General features: G+C 45.9%; 1 protein-coding gene across 31 annotated transcripts in view; it reads left to right on the top strand.

Moving 5' to 3' along the window:
• CELF4 (CUGBP Elav-like family member 4) overlaps positions 1 to 24,743 on the top strand; it is a 697,876-nt gene that overhangs the window by 462,324 nt on the left and 210,809 nt on the right. For 8 of the 31 annotated variants that reach the window (XM_066616576.1, XM_066616561.1, XM_066616570.1 and 5 more), the window contains exon 4: positions 18,778 to 18,793. The exons of the other annotated variants lie outside the window; for them this stretch is intronic. In XM_066616576.1, the coding sequence (XP_066472673.1) occupies positions 18,778 to 18,793 (16 nt within the window). The remainder of the gene's footprint in view (positions 1 to 18,777; positions 18,794 to 24,743) is intronic. 31 annotated transcript variants of the gene reach the window in all.

Genomic DNA, 24,743 nt, shown 5'->3' with positions numbered 1-24,743 from the left:
TCTCAAGCAGCACTTTCCAAATGTGCGGCAAATTTCACTGTAGGGGAACTCCAGCTCGGGTGTGAATCCCCCTGAGGAATTTGACTCACCTCGTCCTTTTGGAAATTTCCCTCAAAATCCCTACAAGTTCTCATACAACTTGAGGCCTACAAGTCCACCCAAAATTTCACTTGCAACAAAATTTGGGGCCCGCAGTGCTGGTGGAAACTCCACAACGGTCCGAAGACAGTTGTCCCTTGAGCTGGTCATTGAACAAAAGCATGAGGGATGCAGGAGGAGGAGGGAGGGGGAAGAAGCCGTGACTGAAGCCTTTATAAATGTAAATTATTTGGCAGAAACGGTTTAGCAGCCCTGGGTGGAAGATTGCGCTCAGCGTTCCAAGGCACTTATTTTCGAAATCACAGTGCTGGAGTCCATCCGAAAGCTGTTCGCTGTGTTTGCTTTTTCAATCAGTGAATATCAGGTTGTCTCTTTTTATCTCCATGCTCCGATATGCCAAGCTTAAATGAAGCCTTGGAGAGGGCACGGGAGACACGCCACCGACTTCCACTTCGGGGCCCCCAGTGCTGTTTACTTATTAATCCCCCCTTCCCTGCCAACCTCCCCTCCCCCGTATTGATATTATTATTATTGTTTTTAAAACACCCACTAAGTCAATCAGTTTCACATTATTGGTCCCAGAGACAGATGTTTGGCGGGTAGCAGAGCCATGCCGAAGCCTTGCTTTCCCCCTACCTCCTGCTCATTTAAAGCATCTTTGGAGGCCCTTTCCCCCTCCTTCCCAAAATGTCTTTAACTGCTGCAGCACACTGGCTCCCACTGGGTAGACTAATGGTGTTGGACACAATATGTGTGAACCTGTCTTTGGAGGCTCGGTCCGCCGGCGCTTTCCCTCCCCTTAAAATCATTGTTTATTTAGTCCTTGGGCCTCGGAACCATCTGCGGTCCCTCTGGCTCCTGTTGTTTTTAAAGTCCTATTAAGTTTCTGAACTTCTCCTCGGAGCATTATTCTATTCCTAAACAACCGGCAAGAACTTCCTGTCAACGCGGGCGCCTGCCAAGCAAATTAAGGATGGCAGTTTCATTCTTTCGACTGTGTCAGGCTCGAGTCCAATGTTATTTTGTGTGCAGGAGCAACTGTTACACATAGTTTTCAAAGATCTATCTCTCTCACTTTAACAAAGGAGGAACCCAGAGGGGATGGTCCATCGGGTTGGGTTGAAAAATTGCAGGCAATATCACTCCGTCGGAAAAACACAAAGGGTCAGGAAGACTGGACCCACTTAGCAGTCATCAGGGGAGGAACGTGAAGAGTGTTGATTTGCTGTCATTTCCAATTATGCTTTTGTTGGCAGAAGTTGAAAACTTTTTTTTTTTTTTTTGCTTTCTCTGTTAAATATCATTTCCTCCCTGCCCTTCTTTTCGGCCTTTTAAGCCACTGTTATGCTCCAGAATTCCAAGCCCATCGTTGATGAAGCCGGTTACACCAGTTCAAATGCAAACTGACTTCTAGTAGATACTGACATAAACTTGAGTCCCTGGTGTGACGATTGGTAATATTACATTTATTATTATTCTCTAGGACTTATTTTAAATGTAATCGATTGTATGTCGCCTGGAGCCGTTTTTAGCAGAAAGGCAATTAAGAAATTTTATAAATAAATTATTGCATTGTCAGTGTGAATGGAGTTCTATTAACCTAAAGCCTTATTGTTACCATTTTTCCCAAAGTTAAAAATTGTGAAGGGCCTACATTTTAACAACTAGACAATGTTGTGAGGAACACTTAGGAAAGGGAAAGAAGTGGAAACTAGGAATGTGTCTACACAACTTTGCATTAAGGCCACTCACATTCTGCACTCAGAGTGAACTACACAAATAAAAACCCAGAATTGTCCACATTTATTTTATTTATTTATTATAAAAATGTGTACTGTGTTTTTTCCATTTTGTACTAAGATGTTCAGCAGCCTACAATATAAAAAAATACTAAAATCCAACACATCAAAAAAACCCAAAACTAAAACAAACTGCTCTTCCTAGAAACATGACAGATGAAATCCCTTTAGAGCAATGTAACAGAAGTAACAGAACAGCAGTATGCATTATCTCTTTTGCACTTTCCAGCCTATCAAGTGCTTTGTAAAATGTGTTTTACCCTTCCAACAACCCTGTGAGTCTCCCTCTACCTGTATATTTGTCTGAGCAGTCCACATTGCCTTCTGAAAAGTGCTCTCAGCCTGCCTCCTGGAGCAATGGATTTGCCTTTTCCTGTTCATAACATGAGCATTACCATTTAGGAAAAACACAGAACCCCTTCAGTTCATGACAATAGCCCCAAAAGAGGGCTACTGCAGTTGCGCCTCCCCATGTGCTCAAAAGCTGTTCCATCAAACATACAAGCATAGGCTCATATATGTGGAATCTGCATTCTTCAATATGTCCATGTATGTTCCCAATCACAGCTGCAGCCCTTGAACACATGGAAGTCAAGAGCAGGAACATTAGTCACAACCCCTTCACAGGTTTTTGGGTCATTGCTTGCATGTGCCATGGTGTCATCCAGCACTGGATGAGGGGGGCAAAATGCTAAAGTTTTTTTTTTTTTTTATGCACAGGGAAGCCTGTGTAAAGCACCCCCTCATCTTCAGAGCCAGTCACAGTTGTGAAAGCAAAATGCTTTTTAGCCACCACTGTGTGTTGTCCAGTGTCGTCCAGCACCTTGAGAGCTTGTATAAGACCAGATAGTAGTATATAAATTAGTCGAATAAACAAATCCATTCCAACAGGGTTCACCTGAGCACAGAGCACAGTCCACCAGGAAGTTCTCCTGCAGAGCATCAACTGAAATAAATGAGGAAGAGCACAGCCATTCTTGGTGTATTTCATCTGTTGCTTAAGGCCCTCACCTGCCTCAGTTTCTCTCCCTGGAAGGAGCTTATTTTAATCTACCAGGAGCAATTCCCCATTCCCCATTAGAGATGGGTACCAAAAAAGAAGCCGGTCACGTTGCCTTAGGATGCTTTCGTCTTGATAGAGTTTGCGGCTTGCCGGAGCATTTGCAAAGATGCCCCGTGGGACATTCTCCTGTGCAGCTATTGAGCGCTGATGGACTCAGCCAAGCGAGTCTGTTCCACTGAGCCACTGACTGGCTCAGCCCGCCCTCCAACAAGTTTGCCTATATGTGAGTTATGTCCGCGGACACCGTGATCAGTTTTGTCTTCTCCCTTTGCATCATTCTGTGGGGTGGGGTGTCTCTGAGACTGCATAATTGAGCAAAAAGCAGTCCTTAGAAGTGAATGCAATTAAAACAGAAGAGCCCTCAGATGAGACAGAAAGCCTTGCTTTGGAAGTCCAAGGAGAATGCAACTTTCTGTACTCATGGAGGCAAGAATACATTAGACGAACATTGGTGACTTCTGGGGTAGAAGTAGAAATGTAATTAACTAGATACCTGCTGAGTTTAAATGGACTTTCACTTGTTCTTTTCTGTTCCATTCTATTCTTCTATGCATGAAACTTTTCTTTAGACATGCAATTCCCCCTCCCCAAGTCCCTCCGGCTCAGTGTAATTTAGCACAGATTGTTCCAGTAGAATTTGAAATTAATAATTTCTAATAGGCAAATCAACCATAGTTTAAGAACTCTTGTCTTGTGTATTTGCCCAGGTATATGAAAAGCTAATCACAACTTGCTAGGGAGGAACATCCGTCATAATCTTTTAGAGCAGACTGGCAGATTTAAAGGGAAATATTTCTTCTTTTATAAGATGCGTTTTTGTTCTAGGGTGGCGCTGGACAGTCAAAGCTGCTATTTTGGTGGAGCAGAAAGAATTCCTGGAAAGGATTGTGCAAGTTATCTCCTGCTAACTGGGCAAAGAGGCATTTTGGCCAGTGATGCTCCTGGAGATGCACACAGGAGAGTGACTGTCCCTCCTCACCTTGGCACAGAGCCCCATCCTAACCAAACTGCCCGCACTGTGATGGAGTGGTGCTGAAATGGTCGCTGTATCCAGCGCATGAGACAAGGCTGCTGGAGGTCTCCCCAAATAAGGGGACATTTGTCCCCTTGCCCTGGAAAAAGCACCAGCAGCCACTATGGGGCTACTCAGATCTGTACCAGCAAAATTGCTGGCACAAATCCAACTGGTCTTGTGTCAGTGGATCCTCTGCTGTCATCCCTGCCCCCTCCAAGGCCCAATCAGCCCATCCCCCACGCACTGGAAGGGGCTAGCATCAGGTCACCCAAGCCAGGTGCCACCTTCTCCCACCTCTGACATGCTCCCGCCGTCCCCCCTTTCTACCCCATTCTTCCTCCGCCCCATTCCTCCCCCCCCACAACTCATTATCATCATCGAATGCTCCTTAGGCTGCCATTTGCTGAGCCTCTGTGGCCTCTCCACTGTTGGTCTGGAAGCTCAAGGCTCCACATGCTTCCAGACTGCATTTTACAATGGCCTGAAAAGCATGTGCCACCATCAAAACACAAGTTCCAGCGGTGGAGCCCATTGATCAGTTTGGGCCATTAGCATTATGGGTCATTGTTTTATTGCTGTACTTTAAATCTAGATTTCCACTGTTTATTAACTTGTTTTTATCATTTTGCATTTATCTGCCACTTTGGTGATGTGAGCGGGGAAGCAGAATATGTGTGTTTCAGATCATGACACAGGCCTACTTGACAAGGCTGTAGTGGGGATTTGAGGGATAACAGATGTGAGTGCTTTGAACACGGGTAATGCATTGTGTGAATGCTAAGATTTTAATGTCAGTGTGGTCGCCACTGGCCCATATGCTGTTTGCAAGCAGAAAGGACAAATGGGTGCCCTGAAATCCAGTTTTTAAAGTTGCAACGAAGAAGGAGAACAAATGCATTATTTGCATTCTCCTTGCAGCATCTCTTAATAATTTAATTCCCATTAGGAGTGCCTGTGTTCAAGGGGGGGAGAAGATTTATAGAGATATTTCACTCCAGGTTGAGTTTTTGTCTTTCCGTGTTTTCTTGGCATTTATCATGCATGTTTTAATTTAGATCTGAGACTTGTTACCATCTGGTCATTATTGCAAAGAAATATTCATTTTCTCTGAGTGACAGGGGCTTCATTCATCACGGAGGGAACTGATTGCCCCTTGATTTCCCGCCCCCTCCCCTCTGCTTGAACCACAGCCAAAAGGTACTGAGAGAGGTGTATAACTCTGCAAAGTTGAAGCACATGTGACATGAGCAGCACAAAGAAATAGCATCCATTCAGCTGCGGTGGCAAAATGAACCTCATACTTCTGCTAATATCCTTGCACTAACTGCAGCTGAAACAAATTTAGTATAAAACATTGCAAACAAATCATTCCCCCTTGAATGTCCTTGCAAAAATTCAAATTTATATTATTAGGGATGAGCTAAAAGCCCAAACTATTATTTTTGGCAATGTCTGAAGTTTCTCCCTGATTTGCAATGGCATTTTTGCAAGGCCTCAGAAATTTTCACTTGTTCAATTACACTGCCTTCTTTCTTTCTTTCTTTCTTTCTTTCTTTCTTTCTTTCTTTCTTTCTTTCTTTCTTTCTTTCTTTCTTTCTCATTTACAGCTGACTTTGTTTACTCTTGCTGATGTCATCTTAGCGCAAAACCTAATTGGCTACATAGTGCTGAGACGTCATTCTAGTCATGTATGTGATCTCTGATTGGCTGGGATCACTCAGGTGACTAAGAGCCCCATCCTATACTCAGAAGTAAGTCCCATTATAGTCAATGGGGCTGACTCTCAGGTAAATGTGGATAGAATTGTGGCCTAATACAGGAAAAGACACAATAACCAAGATGGGGAAAATGGCACTCTTGGCAGCAAAGAAGGTTTTAAAAGGTGAATACTCTCAAACTTAAAGTGTGTGCATAAGGCGTAAGCTCTGAGCACACTAGACTTTCAGCAGGCAGTGCCATGTGCGAGTTTGTACCTGAAGTCACTCCACTGTGTACAGTCTATGTAGTGGAGTTGCGTGAACCAGCACTATGATTAAAGAAAAGAGTTTTGAAATGAGTGAATGAGGCAGAGAACTTGCCCCAGAATGGAGGAAGCCCCAGATGTGCCTGGATGCAGAAAGGGGAGGCCGCTTTCCCTCTTTAATGATTGCGCCAAGTGCAATTTTGTTTCTCTGGAAATCATTTTGTGACAGGGCCTGCCTGAGGAACATCTGCTCCTGCAAATCCAGACCTATAATTTGAATAAATTATCAATATCTGGCACCAGCCCATTATTAATGCTGGGAGTCTTTGAATATTCTCCCATTTAATAAGAAGGCCAGAACTGGCAGTTGGCATGGAAGCTTCCGGATACCCTTCCTCTGTACCTCTTTTATTCTGTTTCCCCCTCTTTTTCCCCAATTCCTTTCTTTTCCAAGTGCTACAGAATGATGATTTTTGTCATGGTCCTTGGCTCTCTGCAAACAAAAGAAAAGAACAGCAAAGGGGGAGGTGGGGAAGAAAAGCCATTAGTATCCTATATATCAGGAAGAAAAATGACATCCCCCCACTTAAAGAACTCCCTTGAGTGTTTTGCTATTATTACCTGTACAAGGTTGCACACAGGGCCTCCGAAGCATCTTCTTCCGTCAGGCAGTGAGTTTTCTCAATTCTGCACCAGAGACAAGTTTTATTAACTTTCTCGTCAGCATCCACCCTGCTAGTTAATGATGCAGGGCACCTCTGAGGTAGTCTAATGCAGGCCGTTTATCAAAAACCACCACTGCGCATAAATAGGCCAGCATTCTTTCAATATGATAAATCAGAGCCGGGGCCAGCCTTTCCTGTAGCTCTTTCTGAAGCCGAGTAACTTTCTCTAATTGCTGGCTGGAGCTTACAACATGCAACATCCCAACAGTGCCAGGCTGTGGGTGCCGAACTGGGAAACTCCGGGCACTCCAGACAATTCGGTTCTGAGACTGGGTGTCCCCCCTAGTGGGGCAAAAACAAGGGTGTGATCCATAACAAATAGGGTCAAACTCCAAGGCAGTGAACCAGATATGAGAGGAGCTGAGGCAGAAGAGTAGTCAAAGCCAGGAAAGGGTCAAGGGTCAAGGAAGCCATCAGAAAGTGGGAGTGAGCACTTAGATGTACAAGCTCTGACTTGGGGTCAATTGAGAAGATGCTCAGGCAAGCTGGTACTGCAGCAGAGAGAGTCCCTTTGATGCTCAGGGCTCAGTCAACTAAGCTGGCAGAAGAAACAGAATTTAGAGTGTTGGGTGCTAGAACCTGACTGTTGGGAGCCTGAGACCCCACCCTCCTCAGTGACTTGCAGATGGCATGCTAGATTAGGAGGTCCATGTGACACTCATTCCCATGTTCAGAACTAGGAGGTGGTACCCACCAGACTTGCCATGGAATCACCTAAGAGGAAAAATGTGGGGCAGATTTAGAAGTTCCTGTTCAGATAAAATTACCCAGAAATTCTGAGGAAAGCCAAATTTAAGGAAATATCTGGAGGCCCAGCTCAGGTGTTTATTGGGTTGGTGCTGTAGTCATCCTCATCCACCCCACACATCATCACACTTTCCAAAAAACTTGACAAGTGGGTTCAATACAAGCCCCTAAAAGGGAAGGAGTTCCGCAACCTTGATGTCTATTTAAGACAACAAATTAAGACTTGGGAAGAATTTCTTTTCAGAACCTTTCCCCCAAACAAAAACTGATTCCCACAGTGTTCAGCCAGAGGGACCTGGGAAGTCCATGAGTAGGGCTGAAGGTGAGAACCCTCTGCTGCTGTTTGACCCCATCACCTGATTTTCATGTGTCTGCATCTACAGAGGTTCTGTGGTGCTGAATTCTGTGAGTTAGCTGTTCATGGAGTGCCAATTAGTACTTTATTTTCTCTGTCCTGCATGCACTATCAGTCAGTTTCAATGGGTGTCAACAACTCCCTTGGAGTTCTAGCCTTATGAGGGAAGGTTATATTTTCCCTCTGACCCCCTTCCCCAAACCTGTTGCTCATAGAGGTGGCCAACCTCACGTGATAGAATGCCTCTCTATACCTGATATTTCCTGCCTGTAGAAAACTAGCATGTCAGGTAGGAGGCTAGGCTGGAACAATTCTCCCTGAGATGCTAGTTTTCTATATGCTGGTTTTGTATGAAGACATACTCTGTAATTTGAATATATACCTGCAGTTCAAAGTGGTACAGTCTGGGCCCAGGTTCATCATCCCAAGTAATTCTGGGTTGACTCCATTCATCATTCTGTACATCTCTGTCACATCCCCCCTTAGCCTCCATTCTAAAGAAGCTTCTAGCATGGGAATCTTGCAAAGTTTAATTTGGGAAAATGGAATTGTTCAGAAGACTATTTTTCTTCCTCAGACCCCCTACCTAATGTTCAGAGGCATTAGTGGAAAAATTGGCCCGTGGTTATTTCACAGTTAGTTTTATTTATGGTAAATTTATTATAATAAGGATGTTCTCTGTCATTGTCTGGCGAGATTTATTTATTGTATCTGCCTTTTGAAAACTGCTGATATTGATTGCTTCGAGAGGTTGCCTAGAAGAAAAGGGGAAGAGAGAAACCTAGGGAATGAAAAGAAATGACCATGTTGTTATCAATTACTTCATAATGAGATGTGAGTGGAGAATTTTAAACATTATTCCTAGCATTACTGTGGGGGGAAAAACAATATATTTACAGGAAATTATCCCTGGGTGATGAATGGCATGTTTTAAAGTGAGGGGTTCTCTAATGAGGGCTTCTCTCCATGGCACAGAAGCTTATTTCTAACCACTATGTGTTTTAATTAAAAGAGAATTTAGTGTGCATCTGCTGGAGACCAAAATAACCCAACTATTTCTCACAGAGCCTCCACGTACATCCGACTGAGACCAAAGCAGAAATACTGGGTGGCCATTCTATCCTCATTTCTGGAAGGACAGGAAAGGGGATGAAAGGAACCAGAGGCAATGGGCCAATGGTAGTTGTGTTTATTATTATTATTGTGTTAGAATGCAGAAAGTGGGAGAACAGACGGTGGACTATGAACATGTTCCTCACTTAGATAACTGGACTCTCAACTGGAGAGTCTCTCCATCATCTTAAAAGTACTGACAATGGACAGTCTTGTGTTACCTTAAAGACTAGCATTTGTTCCTGCGGGTTGATCCCCTCTCACCAGATTTCTCTGATGAAATGGCCTCAGGCCACGAGAGCTGCATTCTTAACACAAGGACCCCACGGGAAATGTCACCCTCTTTCACTGGTAGGTTTTGCATATTTTTCTTTCACGGATCAGAAAATAATGAAAGAAAAAAGAGTACAAGAACAAAACAAGTATATATGAAATGGAAAGCAATGTTCACTCCTCAAGGAGTATACCCTAAATTGCTACCTGTGTCTTTTGGGAAATGCTGTTCACAGAACACTGAATTATTATCCAGTTTGTTCTTTTGAGGGCCAGCCTGTCAGCTTTTAAAGTGCATCTTCAAAATCAGAAGGTCTAGAAACTTGGGTCTTTAAAAATTGGGAGCCATGTTGTTTTCTTGATTATTAATAATATTTATGCTGTTATTTATCTACCTACACAGTGTAATCAGAGTGTATGGTACAGAAGCATCCCAGGGCCTAATGGCACCCTGGGCAGGGTGACGCAGTGACATAGTGAGTCACCCCCCTGTGTCAACTCGTCACCCCCACATCTTTGCCTGACACTCTCCCCCGCTTCCAGAATGGCTCAATTTTAGAGCCAAACAGAGGCAAGGGAGAGCGGGTGGGCCCAGCTTTGCAGCGCTTGTCGCTTTAAGTGATGAGCACTCCTCCCACCAGCAGAGATCCCAGGAAACACCTAGAATGACATGGGGCGCACCACCCCAGTGCAGTTTAGAAGGCTGCTGGTCTCCTTGCGGTAAAGGGATATTTTCCCCCTCACCCTGAGTAGCACCCCAGCCTACCCTATGGGGCTGCTCAGATCTCCTCCGAGATAGTTGGTGGAAGTCTGAGCGGTTCAGTGTAACACTGGCTGGGCCAGGAGGGGGATAGGATATGGCAGAGAAGATCTCTGCCAATCCTGCCCCCTAGTGGGCCCGATTTGCCCCATTCTGCCCTCTCTTGCTCCCTTCCTGCCTCTGAAACCCCCTCCCACCACCTTCTCCAAGCCCCTACATGGCTCAGCAGCCTAATTATCTCCACCTGTTGTGGGGCATCTCAATACAGCTCCATTGCAGCTGCACAGGACTCCCTGCTGGTACTACCTATGCACGTGGTGAACATTCTTTATGGCACGTCCGTGACACCTTCAGCTGGCACAGGGACCACTGTGCTGGGAGAGGCTCCAGATAGGATTGTGCTCTGAGATAGGTGCCCAGCTCGCTTCCACCACCACCTACCATCTGTCACCTACCATTGTCACAGTGCCTCCGACATGCTCACAAAAGTCACACAATCCTAGCCAACCATTCGCATAGTGCCACGATCCCTCCAACCACACTTCTTCCAGGCACCTGGGCTGGGTAAACACTTCCCTCTCTCACGATGTCCTATTTTGCTCCCATGATTCACAGCAAAGTCACAGTCATACAGCTAACCATTGTCCCAATTTATTACATATCTATAATGTAAATTTAAAACTTACGTTGTAGAATATATATTTGATGTAAAATGTCTTGCTCTACGGCACATTTGTAGTCTTTGTGGCACAATGGAAGCAAGAGGAGCTCAAAGGGGCTTTTTGGTTTCACATGTGAAAAAACAGCCTGCTTGATCCCCACTAATGTGTCAGTAATGGCAGGGAACCGCTGAAATGCCCACTCCCTCTTTTGCTACCCCAGTTGCCCCAACAGTGGTGTCCTGCTTAATAGCAACCGTTTTCCCCACAAAGTCTCCTCGGGGCACTTCTGGATAATTACACGGCACTGTTTCAAGGGAAGGGGTTCTGGGAAAAATGTCAGCCACTGGTTGGGGGCTACCATTTTTTTCCAAGAACCTTTCCAGAACAATGCTCCAGGATGATGTGATGCAACTTGGGGGGGGGGGGCGCTTTGAGGCCGCTGCTGCTACTGTGAAACAAGCAGTGATGATGACATTTGAGAATGCAGGGAGTCTGCTTTGATACTGTGTCACCTAGAAAAGAGGCACCTGAGGGGGGAGATGACTGAGACATACAAAATTATGCAGGGGGTGGACAGAGTGGACAGGGAGATGCTCTTGACACTCTCACATAACACCAGAACCAGGGGACATCCACTCAAATTGAGTGTTGGGAGAGTTAGAACAGACAAAAGAAAATATTTCTTTACTCAGCGTGTGGTTGGTCTGTGGAACTCCTTGCCAAAGGATGTGGTGATGGTGTCTGGCCTGGACACCTTTAAAAGGGGATTGGACAAGTTTCTGGAGGAAAAATCCATTACAGGTTACAAGCCATGATGCGTATGTGCAACCTCCTGATTTTAGAAATGGGCTATGCCAGATGCAAGGGAGGGCACCAGGATGCAGGTCTCTTGTTATCTGGTGTGCTCCCTGGGACATTTGGTGGGCCGCTGTGAGATACAGGAAGCTGGACTAGATGGGCCTATGGCCTGATCCAGTGGGGCTGTTCTTATGTTCTTATGTACTCCTGATGCCAGGGTGGTGTAGCGGTTTGGGAGGTGGACTTAGACCTGGAAGTTCCAGGCTCAAATCCCCCTTTAGCCATGAAGCTTCCTGGGTGACCTTGGGCCAGTCACATTCTCTCAGCATCACCTACCTCACAGGGTTGTTGTGTGGACAAAAGGAGGGGAGCAGCTGTGTCCACCACCCTGAGCTCTATGGAGGAAGGGCAGTATAAAAAATGTGAAAAATAAAATAAATTTTGAGCCCCAAGTTGTCATCAGTGCTCAGCTCTAGTTGGTACTGCTCTTGCCTGCACTTCTTAACTGACCTTGGTTCTGGAAGGGACTTCCTCATCCTGTCATTCTAGGATTGAGCCTGCTCAGTATTTCAAGCACAATTTGTTTCTTGTGTTGCAAGATTTCTTTCCCCTCTCCCGGCCTTCCTTCATCAGCATATTTTCTACGGACAGGATTTGAGCATTCATTTTCTGCATCACACACACACTTTCTTTCACACACACAGGCACACACCCTGCTCCTCTGATGCAGAATCGGGAATTAGACATTAGTTACTTCGGCTTCTGGCTATGACAGACAGTAATTTACCTTTTTATTGTGATTCAGTACCTTGGACAGAGGCACACACGGCCTGTCATACTGTGTTCGTCACCAACAGTTGAGACAAGCGTTGCCTGTCAAATGGAAGGAACACTCTAATGAGGACACCTAGATTTATAATTTTAAAGATTCACAGGCAATAGGGGACTTTTATTTTTTTTTAAACTTTCCAAGGGGGGCAGGCTGTTTGGATAATATCAAAAACTTTCCAAAGTAATGCATAGGGAATTTCTTTCTCTTGTAAGGAAGTCATAAAGACAATATGCAGCCCTTTCCCCTTACAAATACCAACCAATCTATTTGTAAGACGCCATTTGCATTCGGAGAGAAAACTGACAAGCAAAAACCGGTAATGGGCTCTCCCATCTTGGAAAAAGCAGTTGGAAAACTTCTAATGAGAAGGGGTTTTTTTAAACCTCTCCATTTAGTTTCATTTCCAGCAGGCTAGGTGCTGCATGTTTAGGGGGTTTGTCTATTGGCATCAGCCCAACACATCATGTAATGAGCAGTCATCACGGAGTAGGGTGCGAACACTTTGGGAACAACATTCCCTCCGACACACTAGGCAAAAACTTATTTGGGTGCTCAGATTGTCCTTGAAGCTTTACCCATTGCAGCCAGTGAGAAATACCAATGATCTCTACTCTTTTACCAGTCCCTAGCAAACAACACCACAGGTGGAGTGAACACTGCATGTTGTGGTGGGGAGGGATGATCAGACAGCCATAGATAGGTAAATAAAATTATTATTATTATTTTCTTACTTGCCAGTAGGCCACCTAATCACCAATGGGTCTCTTCAGACATACAGCAGCTATTTTGAGAGCATAAGTCTGAGGAGAGGAAGGGGGCAGGTCTGGCCTGGGAAATGGGGTAGGACCTGGTGTGCACAACTGCCACTGAGATCCACCCCCCTTCAGCCTCAAAATGCCCCTGTTCACCCTACTTCCCACCCCAATCCTCTCCTGAACTGCCTGTGAATGTCTCCCTCCATCAACTTACCTGCACTGGTGGAGCATCCACGCAGTTCTGGCAGGAGCACAAATCCTCCAGACATTTCTTCCAGCAACTCCATGGCATGTGATGGCAGCACAGCATTTGTGCCATTACAATTTACGTCAGCGGATCACTAGATCCATGGCCATAAGCAGCCTATAGGTCTAGGCCAGGGTTGCCCAAACCCCGGCCCGGGGGCCACTTGCAGCCCTCGGGGTCTCCCAATCAGGCCCATGGGGAGCCCCCAGTCTCCAATGAGCCTCTGGTCCTCCAGAGACTTGCTGGAGCCCATACTGGCCCAACAGAACTGCTCTCAGTGTGAGGATGACTGTTCGACCTTTCACCTGAGCTGCGGGATGAGGGCTCCCTCCGCTACTTGCTGTTTCACATCTGTGATGCAGCAGCAGCAACAAAGGAAAGGCTGGCCTTGCTTCGTGCAAGGCCTTTTATAGGCCTTGAGCTATCACAAGACCTTCATTCATTCATATAAGTTCCATCTCTAATATATTCATTTATGTAAATTTATTCAAATTTGAAATGTAAATTAATTCTCCCCCCCCCCCCGGCCCTCGACAAAGTTTCAGAGACATGATGCAACCCTCCTGCCAAAAAGTTTGGACACCCCTGGTCTAGGCCAACAGTTGTGGAAACAGGTTGGCAACCTTCAGTCTCGAAAGACTATGGTATTGCGCTCTGAAAGGTGGTTCTAGCACAGTGTCTAGTGTGGCTGAAAAGGCCAATTCGGGAGTGACAATCCCTTCCACACCGGGAGCAAGTGCAGTCTGTCCCTGGTCTGTCTCCCTGGCTATGGGCCTTCCTTCTTTGCCTCTTTGCCTCAGACTGTTGGCCAAGTGTCTCTTCAAACTGGGAAAGGCCATGCTGCACAGTCTGCCTCCAAGGGGGCCGCTCAGAGGCCAGGGTTTCCCACCTGTTGAGGTCCACTCCTAAGGCCTTCAGATCCCTCTTGCAGATGTCCTTGTATCGCAGCTGTGGTCTACCTGTAGGGCGCTTTCCCTGCACGAGTTCTCCATAGAGGAGATCCTTTGGGATCCGCCCATCATCCATTCTCATGACATGACCGAGCCAACACAGGCGTCTCTGTTTCAGCAGTGCATACATGCTAGGGATTCCAGCACGTTCCAGGACTGTGTGGAAACAACATAAAAGGAAATGCAGAGGAGCTGTGAGAACATTTCACCACAATATCGGCCATGATCATGAGCCATCAAGTTCATGGGATAAAGGTGGATTTTATTTTTTGTCTGTGCAACGTAGCTGAATGGGGGCCAATGGCCATGTAGGGTGATTCACCAAGGACTTCTGTAGCCTTTATCTAAAGGACGTGGGCTCATATTTGACTTTTTCTACAAAGAGATTTTGTGTAGTCTTGGGTCACTCACTGTCAGCTGAAGCCCTAATAATTACTATTGTTATAATAGTTGTTTGAATAATCTTGACATTCTAACGTGCGTGCTTGTCGCAAAGTTCAGAACAAAAAATGCTTCAACAGACAGGCTAAACAACCCAAGATCTGAAGAGGGGTCAACCTCCATGCACTTAAGTACTTGCATATATATTTAATTTATTTAAATAAATTTCATTAATAAATAAATAAATATACGCACCCAAAAACTCAGACCAATAGCTGAGGCCTATTTGGTGTGCCAATTTCACCTGCAGTGTATTGGGTAGGAACAAGAGGACATGTTTAGTTATGGTGCCATGACTGTGGCGCACCCTCAAGTGGAGATATCTGCCCACCTGCATCACTCCTGGTCTTTAAGCAGAGGGAATGCTCTGGAGTCCAGGTTGACTGACTGATCTACTCTGACCATGCTGCTGTGTTCTGCGAAATATGTCACAGGGGCGTAGGAAGCTGCACTATTGGCCCATCTAGCTCAGTACTGTCCACACTGACTGGCAGTGATTCTCAGGGCTTTCAGGCAGGGATCTTTCCCAGTTCCATCTGGAGATGCTGCCCACTATGGAAGCTGGGCTCTTCAGCATGCAAAGCACGATGCTCTATTTCTGAATTGAAAACCCACCCCCACGCTTGTGACCCATCAGGCCAAACAAAGCACATCACCTGTGTACTGTGGCCTGCCAAGTCACTGATGTAGACTGCAAAACAGAGATGTCTCAAACAGGCAGCATATGCAAGTAGGAAGCAAGGACAGCAGTTCATTGAGCTAATGATGGGTTATTGTTCTTCCCACCATCAAGGTTGGGGTCTGAAGGCAGGGATGGGAAATCTCAGTGTGGCTTGACTTGAATCGAGTCACCAAGTCACCCCCCCCCCACATCTCAAATCAAAACGAGGCATAACCGGGGCACTTTCCAAGTTGCCAAGTCACCCTTTAGTGACTCTAATGGACTCAAGTCAAGTTGCCCCCTTTAAAAAGCCCACTGTGGGGAAAAAATGGAGCTGCTGCTGGAGAGTGTGTGTGTCAGAGTTCTCTTTATTCCTTCCCATCTATAAACAGGGCAGGAGGGGATGGAGGGACGGCAACAGAGCAGGAACAAAAACAGCAAGAGGGACAAGGGACAACCCGATCCTTTGCACCCCTGCTAAGAAGTAGTCCCACTGCAGCAAGTAATTCAATGAGGTGTCCCTTTCCCCACCAGCCATGGTGGAAAGTGTGATTGCTATGAACTGCCTCTTCCCCCTCCCCACTTCCCCACCACTCCAGCCAATCCCCCTTGGGCTACTCCTGCTCTCCCTCAGTCCATAAAAATACCAAACTGTTAATGCTGCATCCAATGATCATCCATTCCTTCCTTCTTATCACAGATGAGCAAAAGAGCTTTCCCCATCTCCCCACTTCTGCTCAGATGCATAACCCTTTCCTGCCTCCCGGCTGGAACCTCCCTTCTGCTCGCCCCATCGGAATGCTGGCCCCACAAGTTGTTGTTTTTTTTTTTTCTTTCCACACTGTGAAAACAGTAAGCAAGCACACCCAGGGTCAGGCAGACTCAAATCAGCACATGTGGGGACGCGTGCCGAGTTAGCAGGGTGCAGACTTGAGTCTTTTTTGGACTCTTCCATGTGCACAATTCACGAGTCATCCAAAATCACGTATTTTTGCAACTCGAGTCCGAGTCATGGACTCAAGTTCCCAACCCTTCCTGAAGGTACGTGATGTAGCTGCTTTCAGGAAACTAAGCAGATTTTGTTCTAGTCAGCATCTGGGTGAGAGGCCACCTAAACATTCCCTGTAAGCTCCCTTGAGCTGGAAGACAAAATGGAAGACAAAAGAAGACAATCAGCTTCCCTTCCTGGACACCCTGTCGCCGCCCTACTGGTAGCTGCATTTGACTTGTCTGGTCACAAGCTGTGCAAGCCTGGGAGGGGGTCATGCTTTGCTGACACCTTCCCAGGACCATCTGACTTTGTCCTTTCTAGGGAGGCATCCTACCCCATCACCTTCCAAGCACCAGGTACGTGAAGCACCATTCATTCAGGAGCCTACATTGTTTGGTTTCCCAGCATCTCCCCCCTCCCCCAATTCTTCCCTGCATCAGCTCCAACATGCAAACGTTCATCACCGGTACATTAACATGTTGAATTTTTCCTTTCTCCAGTTCATGATCTGCACCATAAGATGCTTATGTGTGATATTGCCTTTTATAAAGCTTTTGACACCCCGCAGCTGACCTCTGTCTCTCGTGGAGGTTGGGCACCTCATTTTACAGCCAGATTGTTTTTCCTTCTTTTACATGTTCCTGGAAAGACCCGTCAATTACAGACACTGGTACACATTTAGGGAGCAGGAATGTCCCAATAAATAAAAGTGATTGAACTGCCTTTTGAAACTGAACAACACTTGAACTTTTCCACTGCCGTCGCCAGGTATAAATCTGGGTATTACAAGTTGCTAAATAGATTGATTGAATTACATTAAGGGCATGGAAGGCATAATTGCAACCATTTACTTCCCGTTCTGATTCCATTTACCTCCCTGGAAACTTTGGAAATCCTGCTGATTCAATTGGAGGTTAAAGGTAGCCTTGTAAACATTTGTATTTGCCTTATTGCTAAGCAAATCTATTCTCTGCTGACACTCGTCGCTTCAGCCTATTTTCCCTCTTCTGCCTGCCCCGGTCCCAAAAAGAAAACAGTCTGTGGAAGTTGAAAAATGGTGCTCAGCCAGGGATTTAAATACATTTTTTGAATCCAAAATATGTTTTAAAGGTCAATTTCAGAAGTAATTATGTTATAATGGCAGAGCCTTTTAGAGAAGACAAAACACAAGATTAATATGTTGCCAGATGGAAAGTGTCGGAAGATTTGATCTTTCTTTTTTTTTTCCCAGGCCTTGGTGGTAAGATGTAAAGCGCAGCAGCTTTGTAGTGTTGAGATACATTCTACTGCCATAGGCAGTTTGTTACCCTTTGGATAGAGAGAGAGAGAGAGAGAGCGCTTCTCTGTGAGGTTCCAACTCAGAAAGGATATTATAGAATTAGAGAGGTGAAGATTATAGCAACAGGACCTTTGTGTCCTAGACAACTGTGTCCTGGTAAAATGCATCCTAGTACTGGATATTTGCATCCATTCTTTTTGCATCCCAGACATTTGTGTCCCAATACATGCATATTTATATTAGGTATATTTTTCAATTTTTAAAACACAAAGTTAAGGATAGGGCCAGGAGAAGAGGCTTAGGATATATAGCATGCAGTTTGTTGCCCAGTTAGAGAGGGATGCAAATCACCAGGATGCCAAAATAAAATAAACATTTAAAAAAAAAAAAAAAACCCTCTTTCAGAGATGCCAGAAACCGGGATGCCTTGACCAGAACACAATAGTCCAGGATGCAAATACTCTAGTACCACAGAATATGCCACTACAATGATCCGGGGGTGAAGCATCTTCCCTACAAGGAAAGGCTCAAGAGGTTCTTAGCAGGGGGTTGAAGCATGTCAGAGGCATCTAAAATCATGAATGCGTAGAAAGAGAGAACACACACAGAGAGAACTCACTCTAATAATACCATAACTCTTGGTCAATAGCTCAGCTGGCTTTCTGACTCGAGGATGAGACAAATGTATTATTTATTTAGAAACATCTACATCTTGCCTTTTCATTAATCCGTCCAATGTGGCTACTTATGGAGAACAGGTCCATAAGCGCCAATTAGTCAAGATAGCTAAATGGAACCTCAGGGTTCAGAGGTGTTCTGCTGAGAACAAGAAATGAAAACCAGAGGAGACAGTCTTCCTTGTAGGCCCTGCATGCTGTGGTGTATGTTAGGACAGGGTTTGGCAACCTGTGGCCCACAGCCTGATCTGACCTGTCACCCAACATCATCCAGCCTGCTTGGAGCTTGGCTTGTGAGGAAATGCCTCCCACCCAATTTTAGAAGTTGCTTCTCCCAGCTCTACAACATTCAAATCAATTGAGCTGCTTGCATCTACCATAAGAACATAAGAACAGCCCCACTGGATCAGGCCATAGGCCCATCTAGTCCAGCTTCCTGTATCTCACAGCGGCCCACCAAATGCCCAGGGAGCACACCAGATAACAAGAGACCTGCAAGGCTTCCTGGGAGTTGTAGTTTAAGAACATAAGAACAGCCCCACTGGATCAGGCCATAGGCCCATCTAGTCCAGCTTCCTGTATCTCACAGTGGCCCACCAAATGCTCCAGGGAGCACACCAAATAACCTCATCCTGGTGATCTCAAATTCAGTTGGACTGGCAGTATATCAAGGCTCTCCATGTGCACCAGAAAACCACAGCCAGTGCCGTTGGCCATTTCCAGCAGCAGACTGGTCATGTGCTATATGGTGTTGCATTTTGCAATGCCATAGAGACAGCAGGACTCTGGGAAGAAAAAGAAAAGGACGCTGGCTCCAGTTGTGAGCGTCATGTTGACATCTGGTTGTCATGAGTCATGCCTTTGGTTTCATGCAGCACAGCCAGTTTGGTCTATTTCTCATAGAATCAGTTGGGATACAAGAGGAATTATATGCAGGCATCGGGAAAGCCACCTTACAAAGGTGGAACGTACAGCAATTTATGGCTGAGCTTTGCACATAAGAAATCATTTCTGCTAGTAAAGTTGTGGAAGGAGGATATATATATCCTATACTCTTACCATAAATACTGCATTTATATCCCATTAATTACATGCCAGCAATTTAAATCATTTATAATAGAGACCCAAAGAATCAGTAGACTATTAGTGAAGTCGGCCTATTTCATTCCAGAATGATTGGACAAAGATGAATTGCAGTATAAGAATCTGAAACACTTACTGGCTTCAAAATGTTTTGGCTCGGATGCTCTAACAAATGTATTAATATTGTATAGATGAGGAGGACAGGGAATGGAGCAGGCGCTGAGTTTTTCATGAACCCTGGGCAAGAAGCCTGTAGCGGGCTTCAGAGGCCCAGCCCCCCCCCCCCCACACACACACAGGTGGGCCTCAGTCCCAAGCTTAATAGCAATGCCTGGGCTGAGTGAAACCTCAGTTCTTTCTGGTGCTGGTGGGTTTGCAAATCACTAACCAACAATCAACCAATGGCCAACTTGATGACACACAACTGAATCTGAGTTCTAGTATTAACTCTGATACATGGAAATGAGAGCTGACTCATACTAACACCTTACTGGTTCCCTGCTGTGTCGTAACACCTCAGTGGCTCTCAGAACAATCAGACTCATTAGTCAGTTTTGAGTTAAGAAAATCCACTTTTTTTAACACAAGGCAGTTGTATTTGGCCATAACGTGTCTTTGGCCATAATGTTTGATAGAATACAGCTATCTGCTCCACTGCAGTCAGTATTAAATTATATATAACATGATGGAATTATTCAAATATACCAAGATTTCACATTTTTGACCAGTAGTGGTGTCACTCTCCCCATGAGTGTGTCACCGGGTGCAGTTAAGACTCCCCGCACCTCCCTAGTGACCCCACTGTTCCAGCATATGCTGAACTGTGGCTCTAGGTCTCCAAGGGGAAGCCTGCTTTGTTTCGCTCCCTTCCCAGCAGCTTTCACACATGTATGTAAATGGAATACTTCTCCTAAGGACTTCACTGTGTGCAGCCTGAAAATGGACTGGATGGACAGTCATATCTGCTGCTTTTGAACATGTGAAGTGTTAGGGAATGCACAAACCACCTCTCACTAGGAGTGTGCAGATCCCCCCCCCCCAGAAACGGTATTTGTCTTATACATCCTCATGCGACTTCCCTTGACCATGCTCCCATGTTCCTGCTTCAGAGTAACTCTGAAATTTGCTTCACATTTCACTCCTTGGGCATTTTGGTGCCAGCTGACATTTCTCAGCATAATTCCAGGTGCAACACTAGAAGGATGCTGTTCAGTAGCCATGTATCCTGATACCCAGAGTGTGCAGTTACTGTCCAAGAACAATACTTGAACACAACTGTATCTACAAAAGCCACAAAAACCTGGTACTTGCTTGGGAGCCAAAAGGAGTCCATGGGACTATCTGTGTAAGTAGTAAAGGGTTGCAGTATTGCACAGAACAGCATGGCCTTGCTGTTCCCTTGGTGGATTTGGTGAGTGAATTTGGTGACTCCAACAGTGCTATGCTCCACACTCTTTCTTGAAGAGAAATTTCTCAGATCAGTTCGGTCTATCCATCCCTAGTTCTCTGTGGCTTTTACATGTGGATAACATTGGTATCCATCCATTCTTTCAAGGTGGGCTCAAAGAGTTCCCAGGTGATCTCCCACCCAGGCATTAGTCGGAACTAGATTTGCTGAATTGCCAGCTTGCTGCAGCATGTACCTTCAGAGCATATGCTGTTACCATGCCCAGGTTCCCAGATCCACCACAAGGGTCTTGAGCCGAAATGAGCCATATTCCCTCACCTGTTCTAGATGGGTTTTCCAGCAGGGTCCCACAGCTGTGTTCTCTCCAGCGTAATGGGGGAATCTTTGTATTTGTCACGTTATTTATTTATTTTTATTTTAGTGAGTCCTCTATGTGGCTGGGCAGTACGAGCACCTCCTAGTTATGCTCTTGCCTGGCCTGCTTGCGCTCTGAATGAACTTTTCAGAGTCGCAGGTTTTGCCAGAAAGCAGAGTCTTATGTTTTGCTGTGATGCTCTTGATATTCTGATTAGTTTCTATAAAAGGCAATAGTAAATCATCTCCTCCAGAAATAATTGCGCATTTCTGCAAGGATGAAAAGGGAGAAGGGTGTGTGTGTGTGTGTGTGTGTGTGTGTGTGTGTGTGTGTGTGTGTGTGTGATGCTTTATTTTCAAGCTACCCACTGAAGAAGAAAAAAAAGACAGACAAATGCAGGATTCTACAAGGTGAGCCAGTTGGCAATTCACTACTGGATCTTGGGGGGCTGTTAAGATGAAATGCAGCCACTGGGAGGCCCCAATTCTGATCAGAATTGTGATGCAGGGAGGGGGGCTAACCTGTTTGCCCCACGTTGTTTTCCTGATTACCCTTCTCCCCAGTTGCTTCCACCCCTTCCGGGAAAAAGATATTTCTCTCCGTGTGGGGGTTTGCCTCTCCCAGCAGCACTGCTATCAAAGAATCAGTTTCCTGGTTGAAAACCAGCAATTGTATTGGACATGGAGAACCCAGAATAGGAACAAGAGAACATGTGAATTGCCTCCTGGAAGTAAGCTGAGAGTCGAGGTAGTCCAGCATTCTGTTTCCAACAGATACCTCTGGAAAACTTGTAGGCAGAGTGTGATGGCAAGCCCCTCTCCCACGGCATTGTCTGTCAGCACCTGGTCTTCCAAGTCTAACACCAGAACCACTGCACCATTATACACCATTAACAACACAATCCTAAGGCCAGCAGGCCTGCCCCATATCCAGCATGAGTTTGGGGCTGAAAGTTGCTCAACCCAGGGCAAAGGGAATTACTTCCTCTCACCCCAGGGAGAGCCACCACAGCCCCAATGGGCCTACTCAGGTCTGTGCCACCTAAAGAAGTGGTGCAGATCCAAGCAATCTGGTGCTGCCCTGAGCTGCCCAGGAACAGGGTCAGAATCTGGCATAACTGCTGGATCCTGGGCCTGCTTCCCCACTCCCTGCCCATGGGCCCACCCTCCCCCCACCCCAAAATGCCTCCTCTCCCCCTCCCCACGCCCGCCCCCTGACCCTGTGCCAGCTGAGCTCAGCCAGTATGAACTTACCCCATTCCATCGCGGCAAAGGCTGGATCTAGCCTCCATGGGCCAAGCACACATCTGTGCACTGGCATAGCTGGAGTAGATGCAAACATGCTTTATGGCGCATACACGACCTTCCCAGGACTTGTACTTGTCCAGTGCAATCTTAGGGTTGTGCTCTAACACAATTTTGCACCGTTAACTATTATAGCTGACCAGCACTAATGGACCCTACGCTCCTTGAATTTTTCCAACCCTTTTGAGAAACCAGTTCAGCTAACGTCAAGATGTCAATCCATCCTGGGTCTAGGGAGCTTCGCTTTTTTCCCCAGACAAGCACAGATCCATTAATAGGGAAGAGCTACAGCTCACTGCTAGAGAAGCATATGTTTCACACACAAACAATCCAGTCCTAACCAACTTTCCAGTTCTGAAGCAGCCGCAATGCAGCCTCAAAGTAAGAGAAAACGGTAACCTAGTTCTCCTTCCCCAGGTCAGCCCTGCTAGTGCCTTCCACACCAACCTGAGGCCAACCTGAGCCTCTTCAGAGCCACTGACAATTACAAAGCCTTCCCTGGTATGGATGGTGCGTACCGTTCTGCCAGAGAGCCTCCGCAAAGCTCCTCTCTGTGCCTCCATTCCTTGAGGCATCCAGCCACTTCTGCCTGGAAATCTGGGCGCAAAGCCTGCTGGGGCATCAGAAGCTGGAAGCAGCTGGATGTGGCAAGAAATGGGGGGTGCATGGATGTGCTTTGCAGAGGCTCCCCCATGGAACAGTAAGTGCTGTTCATGTGGAGGAGGACTTTGGAAGGGTGCTGACTCTGGCCCGTAGATCAGAGTCTGGACAGCTCTGCATTCGGTAATCTTGAGTACACCAATGATTTGAGTTGTACAAAGGATCTTCATATCTGAGCTGTCTGAGATGATGATATCATAGCAAACCAGGTTTGAGGTTGTTGCTCAGGTGACCACCTGGGTAGATTTTGCTCATAAACTTTGCTTTTTAAACCCTTCCATGTTGAGCTGCACCTGTCCAAATTCCCTCTTCGATACAACGGTTGAAGGTAGAGGCACCCTGTCCCTGTTTGTTTCTGGTAACTGTATACATGATTCATTCAATCGGAGACCATGCAGTGAACTAGTTGACATCGCATTGCTGTGTAGCCAGGCAGATTTGTATTTCTAATCACCAAACTGAAGGTAAACGAGGGCAAAGGAACAAAGGAACAAACTAACACCTGTGCAGATAATGCTGAATAAATCACTAGAAATAGAAAGCTGAACGCTTTTTGAATCCTTGCTGAAAATGTTTGTGAAAAATGGAGTGGTTTTGCAGTATCGTCCACAGCTAAGGACTGCAAGCGCATTCAAACCAGCACTTGATTTTTATCTTCTTGCCATTAAGAGCCCAATTTTCAAAACTGTAAAAGGGTATAAAAGAATCAACCCTGACAAGGTTATTTCACATCCCTAATTTCCACCAGCAATTTTTGCAAACCTTTAGGGAGCCTGATGATATTTTCCCCCCACCACCACCAATTACATTTCCTATCTCTCGCCCCCTCTTTCACCAAAACAGAAAAAGCCCCCAAATACATTTTCAAATCAAGATAAAGCCATCAAGGAAATAACTGAACATGATTAGAAAGGACCTCCCCTAATGGAGAGAAGAGCCATGATTTCTCTCTGGCTGCCTTCCAGACAGCCCCATGTAATCAGCCAAGGATGGGTGTTTGAGAAAACAGAATTGTAAAAGCCACTTTGGTTGCCTTGGAAACAGATCTTTAAATACTTAACTGCAAACCTTAAGTGACACCATGATGGTCCTGAACCCGAGATGGTTGAGAAGAATGGCAACTTTCCCCCCAGTTCTCTGAAAAGCCAGCCCCCCCTTCTTTCTGTATTCGTGTGCCATACTGTTGCAATCCTGAAATCCAGGGGACACTTGTTAGATGTCACAGCCTGGCGCTGCAGTCTTAGGGTTGTGTCCTGGGACTGTGTGAACTGGGTGTCACTCTCCGTAGGACTGGTCTGCACTAATCACTGGGTGTTTTCACACAATCTGTTGTGACTGGCTTGGCAGCCATTCTGTCTTCCTGGAGAAACTTGGGAATGTTTCCACATGTGTGCCATTTGCTGGACCAGGAAGTACAGGTATAACTGCTGCAGAAATCTAACAGAACATCAGCATATGTGCACAAAGCAATTGGCTAGTTCTTGGACACAGTCCGCAGGACTCAGGTTCTCTCTGTGATGCAGCTCCTGCATTCTGCAATAAGTCCACCCTCGTGGATTTTCCATTGCCTGGTAGAAAAGTGCTTGTTAGTGAGAGTGGCACAGGCTGTTCTGGTGCTTGTCAGGATCCATCAGACCGATCTGAACCACAAAGCCATCCTGTCCCCCCTGCCATGGGGGGAGGGAGCTTACTCATGTTTGCTAGCGCGACTTTTGCCACCGTTTGAGG

This window comes from Tiliqua scincoides, chromosome 2 (genome assembly GCF_035046505.1).
Source record: "Tiliqua scincoides isolate rTilSci1 chromosome 2, rTilSci1.hap2, whole genome shotgun sequence".
In the NCBI taxonomy this organism is placed as follows: Eukaryota; Metazoa; Chordata; class Lepidosauria; order Squamata; family Scincidae; genus Tiliqua; species Tiliqua scincoides.
The sequence above is the reverse complement of the archived record's forward strand: the minus strand, read 5'-3'. Positions and strand labels throughout refer to the sequence as shown.